The 19,067-nt window shown below is 45.8% G+C and overlaps 2 protein-coding genes and 1 long non-coding RNA gene across 5 annotated transcripts in view; 1 reads left to right on the forward strand and 2 right to left on the reverse strand.

Moving 5' to 3' along the window:
* DAPK2 (death associated protein kinase 2) overlaps positions 1–10,314 on the reverse strand; it is a 63,143-nt gene extending 52,829 nt beyond the window's left edge. Inside the window, exons 1-2 of one of the 3 annotated variants that reach the window (XR_014504826.1) lie at positions 10,271–10,314; positions 6,324–6,636 (exon numbers count right to left, since the gene is read on the reverse strand). The gene's annotated coding sequence lies outside the window, so the exon portion shown is untranslated. Of the gene's footprint in view, positions 1–6,323; positions 6,637–10,270 lie in introns of those variants that run through there. The other 2 variants (XM_083413120.1, XM_083413119.1) reach the window with 2 other exon arrangements.
* LOC310664289 overlaps positions 1–15,018 on the forward strand; it is a 258,524-nt gene extending 243,506 nt beyond the window's left edge. The window contains exon 2 of the long non-coding RNA XR_014504869.1: positions 14,538–15,018. This is a non-coding gene — a long non-coding RNA (uncharacterized lncRNA). The remainder of the gene's footprint in view (positions 1–14,537) is intronic.
* TBC1D2B (TBC1 domain family member 2B) overlaps positions 13,213–19,067 on the reverse strand; it is a 39,907-nt gene continuing 34,052 nt past the window's right edge. Inside the window, exon 13 of the mRNA XM_083413014.1 lies at positions 13,213–17,179. Within this exon, the coding sequence (XP_083269140.1) occupies positions 16,984–17,179 (196 nt within the window). The 3' untranslated portion in view covers positions 13,213–16,983. The remainder of the gene's footprint in view (positions 17,180–19,067) is intronic.

Consider the following 19,067-nt stretch of genomic DNA (forward strand, 5'->3'; position numbering starts at 1 on the left):
CACATTTCCAGACACCTAGAATTCTGCTTGACCTCCTTCTCCTTGTTCATAAACTGCGGCATTGAAAATAGTTTAAATAATAAGTGCCTATTCAAAAAAAAAGGGCACAGGGGGCCGTGAGCTGTTGTGTCCTTTTCAAGGTGCCCTCCAGGTGGAGGGCAGTGTGAGAAGGACACATCAGGGCAGGCGCAAAGGGAAGACGAGGATGGGAAGATGGTGATTAACAGAGTGGAGGAATTTTCTACCGTTCCCTTGTCATGGTCAGATCATTACAGGAGGGGTTTAGATTCTCTGGAAGTGAGAACCTCTCCAGGGGTGGGGGACCGATTAAGATGGTCTGCCCCAGAAGTTTCCTATTGCCTTGGCAGGTGATTCTGTCAAAGCCCTGGTGGATCTCTGGAATGGCGGTTGACATGATCACTCCTCAGCATCCCCTCTCGTGAAGTGGAGCTGAGAGAGGTTGTCTGGAGTTTTGGGGTTTGGTGTCACCAGGAAGCTGTCTCAGGAATGGATTGGATGAGGTTGAACAAATTGGAAGTTAGTCCAGACAAGACAGAGGTACTTTTGGTCATTTGGAAAGCAGAACAATGACTAAGAATTCAGTCTGTGCTGGGTGGGGTAACTCTCCCTGTGAAGGCAGAGGTTTGCAGTTTGGGGCATGCTACCGGACTCCACCCTAAACAGGGATGTCCAGGTCTCTGCAGTGGCCAAGAGTACATTTGCACAGTCAAAGCTAGTACGTCTGCACTGTGAAAGTGAGTGGCTCCCTCCTTTCTGAGAGCCAGTGTGGTGTAGTGGTTAAGAGCGGTAGTCACGTAATCTGGGGAACCGGGTTTGTGTCTCCGCTCCTCCACCTGCAGCTGCTGGGTGACCTTGGGCCAGTCACACTTCTCTGAAGTCTCTCAGCCCCACGCACCTCACAGAGTGTTTGTTGTGGGGGAGGAAGGGAAAGAAGAATGTGAGCCGCTTTGAGACTCCTTAAAGGGAGTGAAAGGCGGGATATCAAATCCAAACTCTTCTTCTCTTCTTCTTCTTCTTCTTCTTCTTCTTCTTCTTCTTCTTCTGTCCTTGCGCTGACAAATGAAGTCTTTCTTGTTCTAACAGGCTTTTGGGAACTGACTTCTCTTAATGAAAGGGCAAGTGCTGTGCTCTTTTTATTGTAATTATTTGTATGTTTTAAACAGGACTTTAAATATATGTGTGTAGTTTTCATTCTATCAATGTTTTTTAATTACTGCTTTTTCTATTATTGTTTAGCGGTTCTTTTCTATAAACTGCCTTGAGTCCCATCAGGGAAAAAGGCGGGGTGTAAATAAATGTATAACAATAGTAATAATGAGATGGCAGGGGGAAGAAATGGGTAACAGAGAAAGACAGACATAAAAAGCAGGGGGAAAGAGAGAGCAGTTGGTCAGAGAGAAAGATGGGCAGAAAGAACTCAGCAGGCTTCAGCACCCCTAGCTGTGCACAGAATCTTTCTCCTTCACAGCCACGAGTGACCCACTGGCCCCCCACGCCCCTTATTCTGAAAGTCAGGTTCAAAACACTTACAATGGATTTCTCTGTTTGCCGAAAAGTATTGTTTGATCCACCCACATTCCTCTTGAACAATAATGAGAAAGGAGAGCAATGAAAAATGGACAATATGCAGAAGTAACAGTCGCTCAGCAGATTGGCAAAATGACAGTGTAATTAACTTACATCATGCCTACTTGAACCAGCCTCCAACATAGCATTATTCTTTAACTTCATTCATTTTGATTTGCTGCACACTTATCATTCTACTGTGACCAAGCTGGTAATTTTATTGATGTCAACTAAATCACACACAGAGAGATATACTGTATATATAATGATGGTCGATGATGATGCTTGTGCTGCAAGTGGGTCCGAATAATCCCATGTTTCTGTATGTCTGAAAATTCATAGTCTGTTACATTGTCAAACACAAAAATGCAGGTCCCTGCCCACAAGAAGCTTACAATCCAGACACCACTGAATGGTTCAGCAAACTGTCACAAAATGAATGACAGAAATAAACAAATTCCTTCCTTTTCATCATAAGACAGCAGGTCTTATTAAATATAATTGCAGATGTTCATAAACCATCATTAAGCCAACCAGACCTAAGCAGTATCTTCTCATTACCTCACTAACACACACACGAACATACATACATACATACATACATACATACCGGTACATACATATGGATATAACAAGCTCAGTCTGGTGCCTTTCAGCCATTTTGAACCACAACTCCCATCAGGGGTGATATTAGTAGTTATAATAGTTATTTTAATTTCTTGCCCATCCTTCACTCTCATTACATTAATTAAAGCATATTGATAAAAGCAGTTAAAAACAACGTACAGCAATACCTAGAGGGTACTATGCTGGGGCAGAATGGTCTATTTCTTTACTTTCCTACTGTTTACTTAAAAAGAGAAGCAGCACCATTCTGTGACTGTACTCCTCCTTGGAAATTCGCAGTCAGTGGGACTCCTAGGCTCATGTCTCAAGCACCCCAAATGCAAGGGATTATCTTCAGTCAGTAACAAGAGCCAGAGCAACTGTGGCTTAGTGGCAGAGTGCCTGCTCTGCGTGCAGAAGACCCCCTTTTTCCATTTGACATCTCCAGGTAGGGCTGGGAATGCCGCCGGCATGAAACCTTACAACAGCTGCTGCCAGCCAGTGTAGAGAATGCTGAGCGAGATGAACCAACAGTCCAACTCAGTATGAGGCAACTGAGTTCCTATGGAGCACACTCAAGCTTTGGCCTGAGAGATAGGAAAAGATTCCCTTCAAACATTCAGGTAAAGAATCTCTAACAACACCCTACCCCCGTTTCCTTTGAAACACCACCAAAAGAAAGAGCAGGTCTCTTTGCTGTGCATGCCATTATTGGGTAATGTTTTTGAAAGCTAAGAATAAATTGATCTGCTTTATGCTGGCTCAAACCTTTAGCCCACATAGCCCAGGCCCAGGCGCTGTGACTGGCAGTGGTTCCCCAGGGTCTTTCTGAGGAGGAGGAGGAGAAGATGATGATGAAGAAGAGGAGTTTGGATTTGATATCCCACTTTTTCACTACCCGAAGGAGTCTCAAAGCGGCTAACATTCTCCTTTCCCTTCCTCCCCCACAACAAACACTCTGTGAGGTGAGTGGGGCTGAGAGACTTCAAGGAAGTGTGACTGGCCCAAGGTCACCCAGCAGCTGCATGTGGAGGAGCGGAGACGCGAACCCGGTTCACCAGATTACGCGACTACCGCTCTTAACCACTACACCACGCTGGCTCTGAGCCCTGAGGTGCCAGGATTGAGCCTGGGATACCAGCACTCCAAGCCTGTGCTCTGCTAGTAGGGAACTCCAGGAAGGAATCACAGTTGCTGGTGCCGCCAATCAACTGGAAAGTGCTCCTAAAATGGAAAGTGCTCACTTTTCTTCTCGAATCAGGGTTAGTAAGGGTAAGTTTTCAGAAGTAAATTTATCTCTGGTGTACATTTTATAAGCATGTACATGAAATCAGGATTCCTGTTCTTATTGTTGCTCCTTTTCCCCACAAGGGACAAAGAAAATGTAATCAGAACGTCGTGTAAACAAGGGTGCTCTTTACACTGACAAGGGCAAGAGTATTTCCTGCTTCCTGTTCCAGCATTCTTCAACCCAGTGTCCTCCAGATGTTCTGGACTACAGTTCCCATCAGACCCAGTCAGCACAGCTGTAGATGCCAGGGCTGACAGAAGCGAAGGTTGAGCTTTTGGGGGGGAAAGTTGTTTTGGTAGGAGGGAGCTGGACAACGTTGTTGAGCTTTGCTGGCATAGTTCTGCTTCTGTTAGGGTTGCCATATGTCTGGATTTTCCTGGATATTTTTGTGATTTCCGCCTGGACACTGCTGTTGAGCACGGTATTCTGGATACGTCTGGGAAATTCCAGACGTATGGCAACCCTAACAGATGTACAACTGTGCCAGCTGAGACTGATGGGAGTGGAAGTCCCAAATATCTGGAGAACAGCAGCTTGGTGAAGGCTGCCCTATTCCAGCCCACAGACTTCCAAGAAGATGGCAACAGGAACAGATGGGTGGATCCCAGGCCCACCTCAGGATACGATCCAATTCACACAACCGTGTCAGTCATTGTCTTGTCAGTCATTGTCTTGGCAACCATGCCCTGGGCCCTCTGATCTCTCACTCCGCCCGCAAAAATTAGACACCCACCCATGTGACACTGACCAAAAAAAGCACCACTCATACTTTGCAAAGAAGGAAAATGTACCTTTCACTCCCTTTCTCCTTTTTCTCCCCTCCATCTCCCCACTTCTCTTACCTGGCCTCAAACCCCACATTGCCTACAACAAAAATGTCCCAAGTTGACTATAATTGACCTGTAACAGGAGCACCAACTCCTGGGGGCCGAGTTGTTTTGCCCTCCAATATATTTTGGGATGGAGCCAGGGCCCCCCTGTGTTGAGGGGGTGGAGGAGGCTGAGCACAGGGCCCAGCATAGTGTGGTTCCAGTGGCTGCTCCTTCTCTTCCTGCTGCTGCGGAGAAGGAGGAGAAGGAGGAGGCATTGAAGCTGGGCAGCCACCGCATTTGGCTCTGCCCCAGGGCTTCTTCTGACAGGTGTGTGACGTTAGGTGTGTGACGTGGCCCCCCTAATCACCCTTGCAAGCTGGCACCTCTGACCTCTACAATCTACAATTTGAAATTAGAGGTGCTGAATGTACTCTTTTTACTGATGGAAAATCTTTTAATAAAACCTTACTTTAAAAAAATCAGTGGCATTTGCCATTCGTATATTATCTATTTAAAGAAGATCAGGTCATGAGTTAAGTCCCACAATTCATGGTGAAGTGGACGACTCGTCATGCAGTGCAAACAACACCAGCTCCTCATGCAAGAAAATATGTCTCATGCGTACATCAAGGCTACAATCCTAAGCACATGTGCCTGCGGGTAAGCACAACTTAATTTTGAGTCAGCCTGTACGGGACTGTACTGTAAATTTCTCAGCAGATTAGTGGAAAGAAATTTACAGTACAGTCCCATACAGGCTGACTCAAAATTAAGTTGTGCTTACTATTCTCAGATGCACCAGGCTGCCTGAAAATACACTGGTGCATCTGAGAATAGGGTTGCCAAAAAACTGGATTTTAACAAGTATATTACATTTCTGCCTCATATTTGCTTATCAACAACAAGGGTAAGGAGCATTCTTGCTAACAAACCTCTGTTAAAGCCAGTGCCCTAAAACTCAACCATCCAATATCTGGATATAAATACCCAGTTGATCACTAACTGAAGATGCAGTAATTGTCAAGGTCCCTGAGAGAACAAAAATCCCAATACATAGAAAAATATCTGATATATACATTTACCTCAGAACCCAAAGGAGAGTTAGACAGTGCTCAGAAATGCCCAGGCTAAGGATGGCTAGGGAGCTGGATGCACGGAAAACGATTTGACTCGGAGAAAGAGCAGAAGGTGGAGATGCCCATTACTCTTAGTGGATGGGGGGAAAGTTAGGAGGCATCTGTTAAAGCACCCATATTGATAGCTAAAGTATAGCCAGAAGTGCAGGCTAATGACCCCTCCCCCCCTTTTTAGAAAACCCTCTCCACTGAAATACACTTCACAAGTCCTTTTGCTGTCATTAGAGTTATGAAAACATTAAAAAGGGCAAACACACACACGCCAAGTATTGATGAGTGAAACGGAAACCCACATTAGAGATCAGCTAATTAACTAGTGGACATGGGATCACCGTTAGAAAACGGGAATTGCAAGAGCACAATCAATGCCATAGCTGGATCAGATCAAATAAGGCCCGCCAAGTTAATCCTTTTCCCTCCCTCAATGGCCCCCAACCAGATGCCCTGCGATGCCCCCCTGTAGGTCTCCATTGCTCCTCCTCAACAACTGATACGAAGGTGTGCTGCTACCTCTGACACGGGATGCTCCACAGAATATCCATTTGTAACCTTCTTCTCCAGGACATGGCCAGATCCTTTTTTAAAGCTGCCCAACTCTACAGCTCTGGCGGCAGCGATTTCCATAGTTTAACTGGACCCCGCATGAAGTAGGACTGCCCTTTTTCTGCCCTCCATCTCCCACCCTTTGGAGAGGGCGAAGAACAGCTTCTCTCCAACCATTTTCTCGGGCACCGCTCTCGTCCCGGCGCGTGGAGAAGAGGCTGGGAGCGCGGCGCCCGAAGGGGCTGGCGAGGAAGGGAAGCCGCCTGGGCTCGAGGGGGGCTGATCCTGCCTGGGGCGGAGGAGCAGGGCAAGCAGGCGCGGAGCTAGAGGAAAGGGGCTGCTACTCACCGGGGGCAGCGGCGACGGGGCGCGCAGCTGGACGGACGATCGGGCAGGCGGGCAAGGGCGCACGCCGAGGCTGCCTCCGGGACAGGAGATCGTGCGCCGGGCAGGCGGGGAGGAGGCGGATCCGCTGCTGCTGCTGCCGCCGCCGTTCCCGGCTGCTGGTCCTGTGCTGCGGCCCAGTCCGGGGCGCCTCCTGCCGGCTTTTGGCGGAACAATCCCGGGCGGCCGCTGCCAGCTTCGCGCTCCCACCGCTCTCCTCGGCAAGTCTCCGCCCGCTGACCTGGACAGCGCAATGGGTGGCAATCCCGAGGATGCTCTAGAAATAATATAGAAGTGCGTTTTCCTTCGGGGCCTCCTGCAGGAGCCTAAGCTAAGAAACCATGGGGAGGCTCATCTTTGGAAAGGGTGAAGAAAAGGGCAGCCGAAGGGATCGGGGCGGGTGGCTGGGAGGCTGCGACTCCCCTACGAAGAGAATTTGTAGCGTTTGGGGCTTTTTAGTTTACAGAAAAGGCGAGTAAGAGGCGACGCGATAAAAGTTTGTCAAATTCCGCATGCCATGTGGAAAGTGGGTAGAGAAAAGTTCGTGTCTCTCCTAACACTGGGACTCCTGAGCACCCGATGAAGCTGAAGGTTGAAAGATTCAGGACAGAGAAAAGAAAGTCCTTCACACAGCACTTCGTTTTACTCTGGGCCTTCCTCCCCCAGGATGAGACGAATTCATGGAGGGGGCGGCCCCTGGCCTGGGTGGCTCTGCCCGGCCTCCACCGCTGGAGGCAGCAATGCTTTTGAACAGCAAGTGCCACAGGCAGGGCCAGAGCTCGTGTTTGTCCCACATTCTGCGGGAACAGGATGCCGAACTGGATAGGCCTTCTTTGGCCTGATCCAGAAGGTTCTTCGTATGCTCATATGTTCATCAATTTGTCTAATTCGTTTAGGAAGCCGCCTAAGCTAAGGGTCACCCATTTTAAAGGATGTCCTCACAAGTTCCACCTAAGCACAGAATCTCTCTCTATGCGCTTTCTGTAAACCACCGTCCCCCAGCCCTTTGGCTGCTATTTTTCCCAAATTATCTGTCTCCCATAAAAAATGCTCCAGCACCCAATCATCTTGATCAGACTGTTTTCAACATAATAAAAGTTGCTTCTTGCTTCAGACAATGCTTATTTACCTGTGTGCAAATTTAAGCTATTAGCAGTGCAATCCTAGGCACGTCTTCTCAGAAGTCAGACCCATTAGTTTAGACTTCTTTCACATTTACATTATAAATTTGCATTTATTATTACTGTTGTTGTTGTTCTTGGCATGTCCCAGCCACCTTTGGTGTGCTGGCTCCAAAGTGTGCCTCTCACCTCCCCAGTGATCATAAAACCTGCATTGCTCATAAGGAGGAAGCATCTTCAAGAACTCCAAGTTGAGTCTACCCGGCAGATTCTCCTAATTCAAAAGGAAGAATCACAATATGACCATCATTTGTTACCAGCGGCGCAATGTAGTCTGCCATTGCGCTGGTGTATGGGCACCTGGCGGGGCGCGGAGGGTGAATGCAGCCCACCGCGTGAGCCCATCTCTTGCCACCGATGCAGCCGGAGTGACACCCCCCCCAACCATGCTGTGCCACCCACACAGGTGGGAGCCCAGCTGGCTAATGCAGCCCTTGGCAGGCAAATCCCCCCCCCCACGCCCGTGGAAGGAAGTACCAAGTCTGGGGCCTTGCCTGCCTCCCTCCTTCCGCGCTTGCTTACTGTCCAGGGAGTGTGTCCAACAAGGAGCAAGCAGTGAGGCCAGGCTGGGCTCTGGGGCCAAAGACCCCTGGCAGCAGGCTGGGAAGGACATGGGGACGGGGCCCATCAGGATACACCTGGGTGGGTCTGGGATCCCTGTGGAAGCCACCACCTACATGGGGGCACCTGGTTTGCGCCCGGTCAAAACTGCAGCCGGAGTCACGGCTTCACTGCATGCTATGTCCCTGTTTGTCACAGGAGGAAGAACTGGAGGAAAGTCTCAAAAAGCTTGTGGTCACCTGGAAAAGTCATGCACCTTACAGAAGCCAGAAAATATAGGTCTCCCCACAGCACTCTAGCACAGCCATCCTACCATAAAAGTAAGATATGGCAACTCTGGGCACCACAAATGGTGGCAGAGTGGATAAAACCACCATTATATTCTCCCGGCAGCCCCCAGTGAAATGAGTGGGCCTCTGTCTGTGCTATTGCAATTGGGCAGGGGGTGGCTGAGGGTTTGTGGCTCGGATGATGCCACACAGCAGGTGAAAGGCTCAGGTGATGTCTCAAGTGGGGTCTTCCCCGCCCAACACAGCCTCACGGCAGCTGTTACAGACAGAGCATACAGACCATAAACTGGCATCATTAAACTTCCTCTCAGTTAAAAATGTTCACTGCTCTGCTAGACCAAACAGTTGAATTGTGCAGTCAATCCCTTTAAGAAAAGTCATCCAGTTCCACAAAACTGTTCCCACTTTAAAGGATGAACAGCAGCACACACACACCCCCGCACCAGTTATGGGATAGCAATTATACTGAGGTTTTCCAGTGCAGCAAAACTTTATTTCACATTGATAACACAAAGGAAGTGTGTGACTGCCCTCAAGTATTTTTCCCACAGAATAAGCCGAAAGGTTAATCAAGGGCAGCCAAGCCACTGAAGTAAAATTTCAGCAAGGAAAGATGACTTACAAAATCACATTTTAATTTTCCAGTGTAACAGGCACATTTAGTGTGCATCTGTTCATAACAGCAAAAGCACACATCTTTGGGATATGCTGCGAAGAGAGCCTGCATTTTGGAAACTGGTTGAGACACCTTGATGCCCTCTTAATTACTTCATCCCATTTCACTGTCTGCTTCACTCATCTAATGAGTGGGCTGGCTGCATGGACAAAGCCAGGGGGGCCTGGGAGGGGCAGCTGCCCCCCAAAAACATAGTAATAAAAATACATAACCAACTGAGGTTCTGCCCCCCCCCAAATCCTGGCTATGCCTTTAGTTGCCTGGCTGATTAACATTAACATGCATATAAAAGTCAGGAACAATGTATAGGATGGCAAATCATGTAACCAATCAGACATATGTAAAATATTACATTTTACCTAAGTTTCTTTTATATAATAAGAACATAGGAAGCTGCCTTATGCTGAGTGAAACCATTAGTCCATCTAGCTCTGTATTGTCTACACTGACTGGCAGCAGCTCTTCAGGATTTCAGGCGGAAGTCTCTCCCAACCCTACCTAGAGATGCTGCGGACTGAACCTGGGGCCTTCTGCTGGCAAGGCTGGCACTCTACAACTGGCCCTTCCCATAATCACTTTTCTTTCTTTCTTTCTTTCTTTCTTTCTTTCTTTCGTTATAAGTTGCTTCTAAAGTGGTCTACAATTAGATAAAATATAAAAGAGCACCAACTCAATAAACTGAAAGCACTAAAATCATTTCTACAACTGCCCAATTAATATTCCAGGGAAAACCTTCTTAAAGAAAAATGTATTTAATAGCTACCTACAAGATTTACACAATTATATTCTTATTATAAGGCAGGGAGTAAAGGTCTAATCATTAAAGTACACAATGAACAACAGTAAGGGTGTCTTCTTTTGTGGCTTATGAGTAACCATGTATTTCATATTAATGTTCCTATCCTGAAATGTATTTTCTCCCAAGAAAGTATTGTCGCTTTGATAGGGTTAATTTTCAAATAAGCTTGATTAGGATCACATCCTTATATTAACCTTCAGACACCCACCCAGAGAGAGAGAGAGAGAATTACAGTTATAATTTATATGTGAAAACTGCTTCTTTTAAGCAAACCACATAGGGCAAGCAACAAGGAAGGTGGGGAGGACAGAAAGCTGCTGCTTGTTTGGGAGGCCCTCAACCCTTCCTGTCACCAATTGGGCGAGATTAAGAGATAAAACAATACATCCTGATGGTAGAGATACTTATAAAAATCAAGTGCGTTCTTTATCTTTTGATCTTGCTTTGCAAAACAGCTTCTCAATCTGTGCACATCTTTGTGTAGGAAGCATGTTTAGCATGGGAAACTGTTGGATAGGGTCACACCCAGCCTTTAAAATGCCAGAGGGTTTTTTAAACAGTTACCACCCCACCTTTCTTTACTTACCTGGTTCTTTACCTGGTTGAACAGGAATGTTTCGGCTGGCACCTAAAACATATAATGAAGGTGCCAGGTGAACTTCTCTGGGGAGAGACTTACATGGTTTCCAGTTACCTATTTTTCTCTCTATAACACGCACCCAACCATAACACGCACATAGTTTTTAGAGGAGGAAAACAAGAAAAAAATATTCTAAATGAAACAGTGGATGTATGATTTTTGTGGTTCATGCTGTGGCCACAGACATGTGATCTGACAGTGAGTTTGGAGTAGCCCAATGCAAAAATCCTGAGGATCCATGCTTTGTAACCATGTTTTTGCACCACTGTGGCCCCAGTCAACAGTGGGTGCGTGATTTTTTTGGTGCAAGATGTGGCCATGGACATGCTATGTGATCTGATGGTGAATTTGGGGTGACCCAGTGCAAAAATCCTGAGGATCCATGTGGATCCTTGCTTTGTAACCACGTTTTAAGTGGGGAGGGAAGGAAAAGCACTCAAGGGACAAGGAGCACGCATGGGGTGTGTTGAGAAGGATGCTGCTAATAATGCAGAAGAGGGGTTTAAGGGGAGAAGAAGCACGCATGGGGTGGGTGGAGAAGGATGCTGCTAATAATGAAGAAGAGGAGTATAAGGGGAGAAGGCTCCTCTCCTCCCCCACTTTGCTTCTTTAAAGCAAGCAGGCTCTGCTTTTCTCCCTCCTCCCCGCTCATCCCCAGCTTAGCAAGCTGAAAAACTTTGCTGCTATGTAGTGAGCTGAGTGGGGAGGAGAGAGGGACAGAGAGCCTGCTTGCTTTAAAGGAGCAAAGCAGGAGAGGAGAGGAGCCGCTTACACGAGTGTAAGGTGACTCGGAAACTACAACTAATTCAGAATGCGGCAGCTAGACTGGTGACTGGGGGCGGCCGCCGAGACCACATAACACCGGTCTTGAAAGACCTACATTGGCTCCCAGTACGTTTCCGAGCACAATTCAAAGTGTTGGTGCTGACCTTTAAAGCCCTAAACGGCCTCGGCCCAGTATACCTGAAGGAGCGTCTCCACCCCCATCGTTCTGCCCGGACACTGAGGTCCAGCTCCGAGGGCCTCCTGGCGGTTCCCTCATTGCGAGAAGCAAAGCTACAGGGAACCAGGCAGAGGGCCTTCTCGGTAGTGGCGCCCGCCCTGTGGAACGCCCTCCCAGCAGATGTCAAATCGATAAATAACTACCTGACATTTAGAAAACATCTTAAGGCAGCCCTGTTCAGGGAAGTTTTTAATCTGTGATATTTTACTGTATTTTTTTGTTTCTATGGAAGCCGCCCAGAGTGGCTGGGGAAACCCAGCCAGATGGGCGGGGTACAAATAATAAATTATTATTATTATTATTATTATAAGGGAGGGCTTGAATATCCAGGTTGGTGAGAGTGCCTTAAAAACAAAACCACATTTTTTCTTTAGAAGACTATGCGTGCAGCTTGCATGTTTCAGCCTGGCAGGAGGTGATGGCAATTATTGCATAAGAATCTTGTGTTGGGAAGTCTGCCTCCCTCCCCTCCCCAAATTAACCTCCGCCTCTAGAGCTCAGCGGTGAGGGACTGCAGAGGAAGAATCACCAGGGACCACCTTCTTGGGATGCTCCTGACCTGAAAACCCTAGTGCAGGAAGAAGCCCTGTTGCTAAGCCACAAAGTACTTCCTTGTGCTAATGGAAGTACTTTGCTACCTACCATTTCTTAAACTGGGCTTGGACCAGAGAGGGCTGTTCTCTGTAAAGTCGGGAACAATAGACACCCTATTGCTTTGCATCATGGACAAACTCCCATAAGCCCTCACTTCAGGGCCTTTTCTGTGGTGGCATGAAAACTTAGCAAAACTTCCTTCAGAAGGAGTCTTGCCAGCCTTGTTCTACTAAATTTTTAAAGAACGAAGTGAAAGGACTGGGAAAAATGTCTCGGCCTGAAACTCCAAAGTCACCAGAAGGCTGGAACCAAAATCCCAGTGTCTTAGCATCAAGAAAATGCTGGGCTGGAGGCCCCACTTGGCATATCTTTTAAAATGGTCCACCAGCCCCACCAAATTAACTGGCGCTACTGAAAAACAAGGCGTGTCAAGCATGATGGGAAGCAAAATGGCAACGTCACTGCCGTCACTGAGATGAACACGCTCTGATCTGCTCTAGGGTTTCCTGGGCACCCTGATCATCACCAGCATTTAGATTGGATCACTCCTTCCCGAGTCTCCTCTCAATGGCAGCAGGTAACATTCTGGCACTGGGAAGAGAAATTTAATGTCAGGGACTGGCTGGACAAGGAAGAGTGGCGGCAGCCAGGAAGGGGATTCTGAACCAGGTTCAGACTGGTGAGACAGGGAGAAATCATCGGCAGAGAGTGAGTGTGAAGGGGAGAAGCTTGAGTAGCCACAGGCGCTGCATCTCCTGCTCAGCAACAGAGTCCTGATTCCGCTCCTTCCTCTTCCCCACTCTCAGCACAGGAAAGAAGGGTTGAGAAAACGCTAGAACATGGCTGTGTGAAGAATCTCAGGCTTCCTCCAAAAGGATGTATATGCTGGTCTTCCGCCCACTGTCATCACCACCAGCCACATCAACTGCTGCTCCCCAGACCAAGCTCTTCCCAGGCAGAGTAATATTTTGCTCCTATTGGTACTAAATGAGGCTTAACTACCCCCCAGAACCTTCCAGCATGAAGGCCCTGGAAAGAGTCCCAGAATACCCACGCCGGATTTAAAATAGCTATCAGTCTCAACTTAACAACAAAGTCAAACTCAAGCATTACAAAATTACTGATTTTTATTGTTTTTGGCAAAGATTTCCAGTACAGAACCAGGTTACATTTCAAGGATGCAACCCATTCATTGTGCCGCATCCCGGGTTGTTTCTAATACATAATACTTCCCAAGGGATGAGTTAAGAGCTGTACAAAAGTTTAACAACACCAAAAGAGAAACAAGTTTTTAAATTTCTTCATGAGGGACTGAAGCAAAGCATGATTATGAATGTGTTTGTCAAATTGACTAAGTAGTGGTTTGTAATGGCTCGGACAAACGACAAGCCTAATTCCTCGTGCTAATGCAGAAGACAACTACAGTGTAGCTGTGAGGAAGAGGAAAGAGTTGTTCAAGTTCAATGTTTAACAAGGGACTTCCCACTAGGAACATATTCCATGTAAGCCCCACTCAAAAGAGGAAGGCTCATCCACACTTCCTATTAATTTTAGCCAGATTTGCACGAAAGATGCTCCAGATCAGCCCTGGCCAACTCAGCGCCCGCCAGATGTTTTGGACTACAACTCTCATGAGCCCCAGCATTGTATGGGTGTGCTGGCTGGGGCTCATGCGAGTTGTAGTCCAACACACATGAAAGGCTCCAGGTTGGCAAAGGGCACTGGGCATGATCAGTTTTTGCCAACTGAGTAGCACTTGACAACTATAGAGAAAATCTGCCTACTGTGCAGTACAGGGCTAGGCATATACGGCTTGATCCCCATTCTCTCTGCCTCTAGTGTAATAAAAAATTGGTCTGTGACTTGGAAACTTGCACAAACGGCTTCAGCGGTGTGGATTATACAATACTTATAAGAGAAATCATGCATAAGATACTTTGCATATATAATATGTAACACATTTTGAAATTCTTTACAAAAAAAGAAAGAGTAACAGAAAAACCTCATTGCAGTAAATGAGACCTGAAAAAGATGGCACATATTGGGCGGCAGAGGGCAGGGGTGTGGGGAGGTTGTTCAAACCTTCTTTGTTGAACTCTGCTCTTAAGTTTTCAAATATTCTTGCCTTGTTCTATCCTACAGTTTGAGGCTTGGAATCATCTCACAGGACTGTGGTCTATCTCATGGGTTTGATTTCTAGGCCAGCATACAAATGTCAGGCAGCAGGAGCTTCTTATCCAATTTCCAAAGTGGGTCCACCCCCCCCCGGGGGGGCACAACAACAACTCTTTCACATGTGAGTTCAGGTGCACTGAACATAACCGTCTTTGCAGTGGGAATAACAGCATTTGCAATAATCCATTTTTTTCTGTTTAACTAGTCGAACATCCTTAACAATCTGGCACTAGTAGACTCAAGGTAAGTAATAACAAAGATGCTACAAAACTGAGGAGGAGTTTCAAAGAACACAGATGGATCCCCTTTAACAAGCAAGTGCTAAGAAAACAAAAATATTCTACCCCACATTTGGTTTGAGACTCTTTCAGCCCTATCAGAAGACAGTTAAGAAAATCTGACAGCCTTACACTCCTTACAACAGGAATTGGAGATACAGTACCTGTAATACTACACGGAGGAATCTTAGTATTATTCAGGTACAATGTATTTAAAAATGGTAAGTGGCATTAATGTATTCCGAGGCCCATCTGTTCAGCTTGCATTGTATCTGTCTCCTGTGTCCTCCCTTGCTTGCCCCACAGATGGTTCTGATCCTGCCGTCAAAGGAGAGGTTTGCCTGATAGTACCAAGCCGACATGCCACATGAAATAAAGAGTGAAATAAAATGGTACACTCTTGCACTGCTATCAGCACAGGTGAAAATTTCATGGCCAAAATATTCCCTAGCTCCAACAACCTCACAACGAAATTGTCAATTAATGATACATTTTAGAAACCATCAGAAAGAGGATGGCAACAGTTTGGAAAAAGAGGCTTTATAACATGCTCACAGATTCTTGTACATAAGTAGAGAGGTGCTCTTTCTCTCCGCATTCCCTGCACGCCACTCCTGCAAACGATCTCTAAGCCTTTGCTGTCAAGAGCAGCTTACAAGGTGGCAGGGGAGGAAACTGTTCTTCAGAGAAAGGAATCTTGACTGCAGGCCACTTGTCAGATGAAGGTAAACATCCTCAGGGCTGATAAGGCCATGGCAACTTTTGGAAGGGCAGCATGTAAGGAAGGAATTCTTTTTTACATGAATAATAAAATGATTATTATTATTATTGCATTCATATCTGTGTCTTCTAATGAGGACAGGGTGGGGTATTACTTTTCACTTCTCCCCACTGTAGTCTACCTTTTTTTTGAGAATTATACTGCCTAAAAAAAAGGCACATCAAGTGTAGGAAAGATGAAGGGGAGGGTCTCAGCACAGTCATCTTTAATAATGAAAAAGAACACCCATCCCTCAAAGTAATGAACCGTCTGCCTTCATTTTCTCCAGGTTCATCAACTGTATCTAAGATAACACATATTTCTGCTAAGGTCAGAATAATACAATAGAAGGAATCCACCTGTAATTTCACTGGCGTTAAGTTTCAGCAAAATGACAGGAGCCAAGCACCTAAAAATGTGCAACAGAAAGAAGTACAGAGGTGCAAAAAGAAAAAGAAAAAACAAGTTTAAATATTATCAGAAATTAAACCTTTCATAAGAGAAAGCAAATACACAATTCACATTGTTTGATTCTTCTAGGGTTAATCTATGCCAAACCTCTCTGTGGCAGAAAAATCAGGTGAATTTATAGCACTTTCACAGGTCATTAAGTCAAACCAACATGCTTGCTTAGTTGAGCAATCTGCCACTCACTAAAAAAAAATCTCAATAATTCTCAATATAAATCTCCAAGGTCTAAAGGCTCATTGGGATTACATGGAGGGAGAAGCCCATCAGGCAAGAGCACCCTCACCTGGCCTGAACAGGTAGGTGCTGGCAAAACACAACATATCCTTCTGCCATCCTGGAGAGGGCTCCTATGCCTTTAAGGGTATCATGTAAGCGAGAAAGCACCATTTCCTTCATTCCTGTAGTACCCAGAGAAAACTTTCCCAGCAGAACTACTACTTGCCTTCCATAGTTCTTAAAGAGAGATAGACCAATGGTGTCCAAGGCAGCCTTAGTCCTCAAGGTGCTCACTTAGCACTATGTGAAAACAGACTTCAGCAATTCTTCTTGCTAAAAACAGAGCCACTAGGACCAATGGAATGATGTCTTCAGAGGACTTTGCTTCCTGGCAAAAGCACTGAAAGGCTTTTGACTGGCCCCATGCGACCTCTTCACATTTTCATAGTTTTGAAGTACGTACACAGATATGCTGAAGATCTGTCAATATTTGGGCTGGTTTTAAACAAACAGATGGACTGCCAATGCTAGTTGGCAAATGAAAAATGCCAGCTTAGCTCAATATACTCAAGGCTAATGAGGAGTGATTCTCCCAAATGGATTTTGGGGCAGGGGAAAGAGTGGGGAAAGCAGCTGGGAAATAAGTGTAAGATGGTGGATATTAAAAAGATTAAGGACTTTGTGCTACTGCTTCCTATGTGTAGGCACTTCAAAAATGAGTCCTTCAAAGAAGGGGGAAAGCGGCAGCTCAGATGCAAGGTGCAAGAAAAAGTGCTCTTTAACACTCTGGCAAAAAAGGTAAACAGAAAGAGAAATTTTGGTGGGGGTGGAGATTTCTGCAACGGCATGCTAAAGACTTGGAAATCTGTCCTGCAAATTTCCAGCTGACGTTGCTTAGTTTTGCTGGATCCATAAGGAAGAGGCCACTCCACAAAACTTTGGTCAAGCTTCCAGAAAGAGTCTTGGCCCCTGGGGGTTCCTCAACCATCTTCTTCATCATCACTAATGAGGTCCCTTTTATCTGGGTTAGTTTCCCGCTCACGCAAGAAGTCTTCCCGAATGGCTTCAAGTTCCATGAGCTCCAGGCGGACTTTCTCCAGGTGGTAGGCCCTCCGATTTCTTATCTGGCGCAATGGAAAGGGATTCAGATCCCCAAAAGCAATACTGATGAGTTTCCTGAGGAAAAAAATAGAAAATGCAGATGACCAACCACATTCCTTTAAAAAGGGTTTGTTGTGTAATCCACCAAAGTTCAGTCCCAAACAGATTTCAGCAGTTGCAAGACACTCTCAAAACTCTTCTCTCAAGGTCAAGAGCACAAAACTCATGAACAAATGATAACCAGGGATGGAGGAGCCTGGCATAGGAAGGAAACAAGGTTGGGATGTGGCCACAGTTGGGAAAATGTTGAGAAACACTGGGCTAGACTGTAGAAGAGCCCCACCTTTCCCACATATTGAAACAATATGGAATAGATGAGGTCTTAAAGTTTCTGCTTTTCATGGAGCCGAAAAGGTACACAGAACCCTTTCTAAAGGGCAACAAAGTGTAAACCCACTAAAGATGTGGAAGGAGTGTGCAAAAGAGATGCTTTCCCCCCTGCTGCCTAGGTTTGTCTAGTTATATCATAGGTGGCATTGATTAGATTGGGAGTGATCTGCAGTGGATTAGCAAGGATTTCTGACTCCCATAAAGCAGATTCTGCAAGTTAGAAGCCTGTTGACCTCAAATATGTATCATTCAGTGCAAGCTCACAAACCTACTTGGGTAGCTAAACAAAACAAAAACCTCTCTCACGTTTCTAAATTTAACTGGATACACAATTTGCAAATTCAAAATGGCTCAAATGCTCCCAGCTTGTATAAATTAGCTGCAGCTCCAAGTCTAGATGCAGTTTACAAAGAGAGGAAGTCTCATGTTTCTGAGAAGTATGAAGCCATGCTTGGTCTATTTAAGCAGTGATGCAGGTTCCAGCTGCTTCTCATCATTCTGTCTCCTTTGTTTATGATGAAACATTTCATCTGTCATGGCAGAGAGGAACTGGATGCTGTTTGCTTATTTCCCCCTCAAAATCTGCCTAGAAGTATACATCATTTTCAAAAGTAAAAAACAAAGAACTACAAGTTGAAAAAAGAAACAAGGCGTGTACTTTTGTAAACAAAGAAAATATTCTATCTATCTCTGCCTAGAAAAAACTTCTTGCTGTTTCAGTGTAACTTCACTGTATTCAATGAACCTAAATGCATTTATCAGGAAGATGAGCTCCTTCCCCATAATTCTCCCATTACTTACGCATCACAAAAATCTTGAAGAACTCATACTACTTTGTGTGTAAAATGGGCACAGCTAGTGTCTGTATTATAGTAAAAGTTTTGTATTTGCGTTAGTACTGTAACGTATGATTGGGGTCCTCATAGTGGAGGCAGGAGCAGAATAAACAATGACATCAAGTCTATGAAGAGTTCAGAAGTCTGGCTGTAGCTAGTTGAATTTAGTCGGCCAGGGGGTGCTGTATTCCAGCACCACAGATAGTGCTTGGAAAGGACTGACTGCTTTAATTGGGAATGGGAGGTTTCCAGAGAATTTTGCTAGGCCAACAATGCAGAAAGTCAGGTCAGGTTTCTAAACCCTGGCCTTCAGGAACAAACATTTCACATTTATTGAGCTTGACACCTACAACTTAGGAACACGGCTATCACTGGAATTTTTGAGATCTTGTTGGACTGCTTAGTGGTCAGCAACCTCAAGTACCTGGGCCTGTACATTTCAAAACAAGAAATAACATGATGCAATGTAAGTTGGTTGAAAGTCTTCTGAGAAGAGGAGAAGGCAGTTCACCAGTTTCTGACGAAAACCGAAAACCTGAGGTGTCACTCCTGGGGGGGAAATCTGGGACCAAGCTATTCCTGTGTTGAGTTGCCTTTTAAACACTCACCACTCCACTTGCCAGAATTATCAGGACATAATCAGACATGTACCTTCAAGAAGTGACTAGGAATGTATCCCTTTTCACTGGGGTCACAATGCACTACTCCAAACATCTACTCCCAACATCAACAATGCA

Source organism: Podarcis tiliguerta (assembly GCF_965153285.1).
Source record: "Podarcis tiliguerta genome assembly, chromosome: 14".
Classification (NCBI taxonomy): domain Eukaryota; kingdom Metazoa; phylum Chordata; class Lepidosauria; order Squamata; family Lacertidae; genus Podarcis; species Podarcis tiliguerta.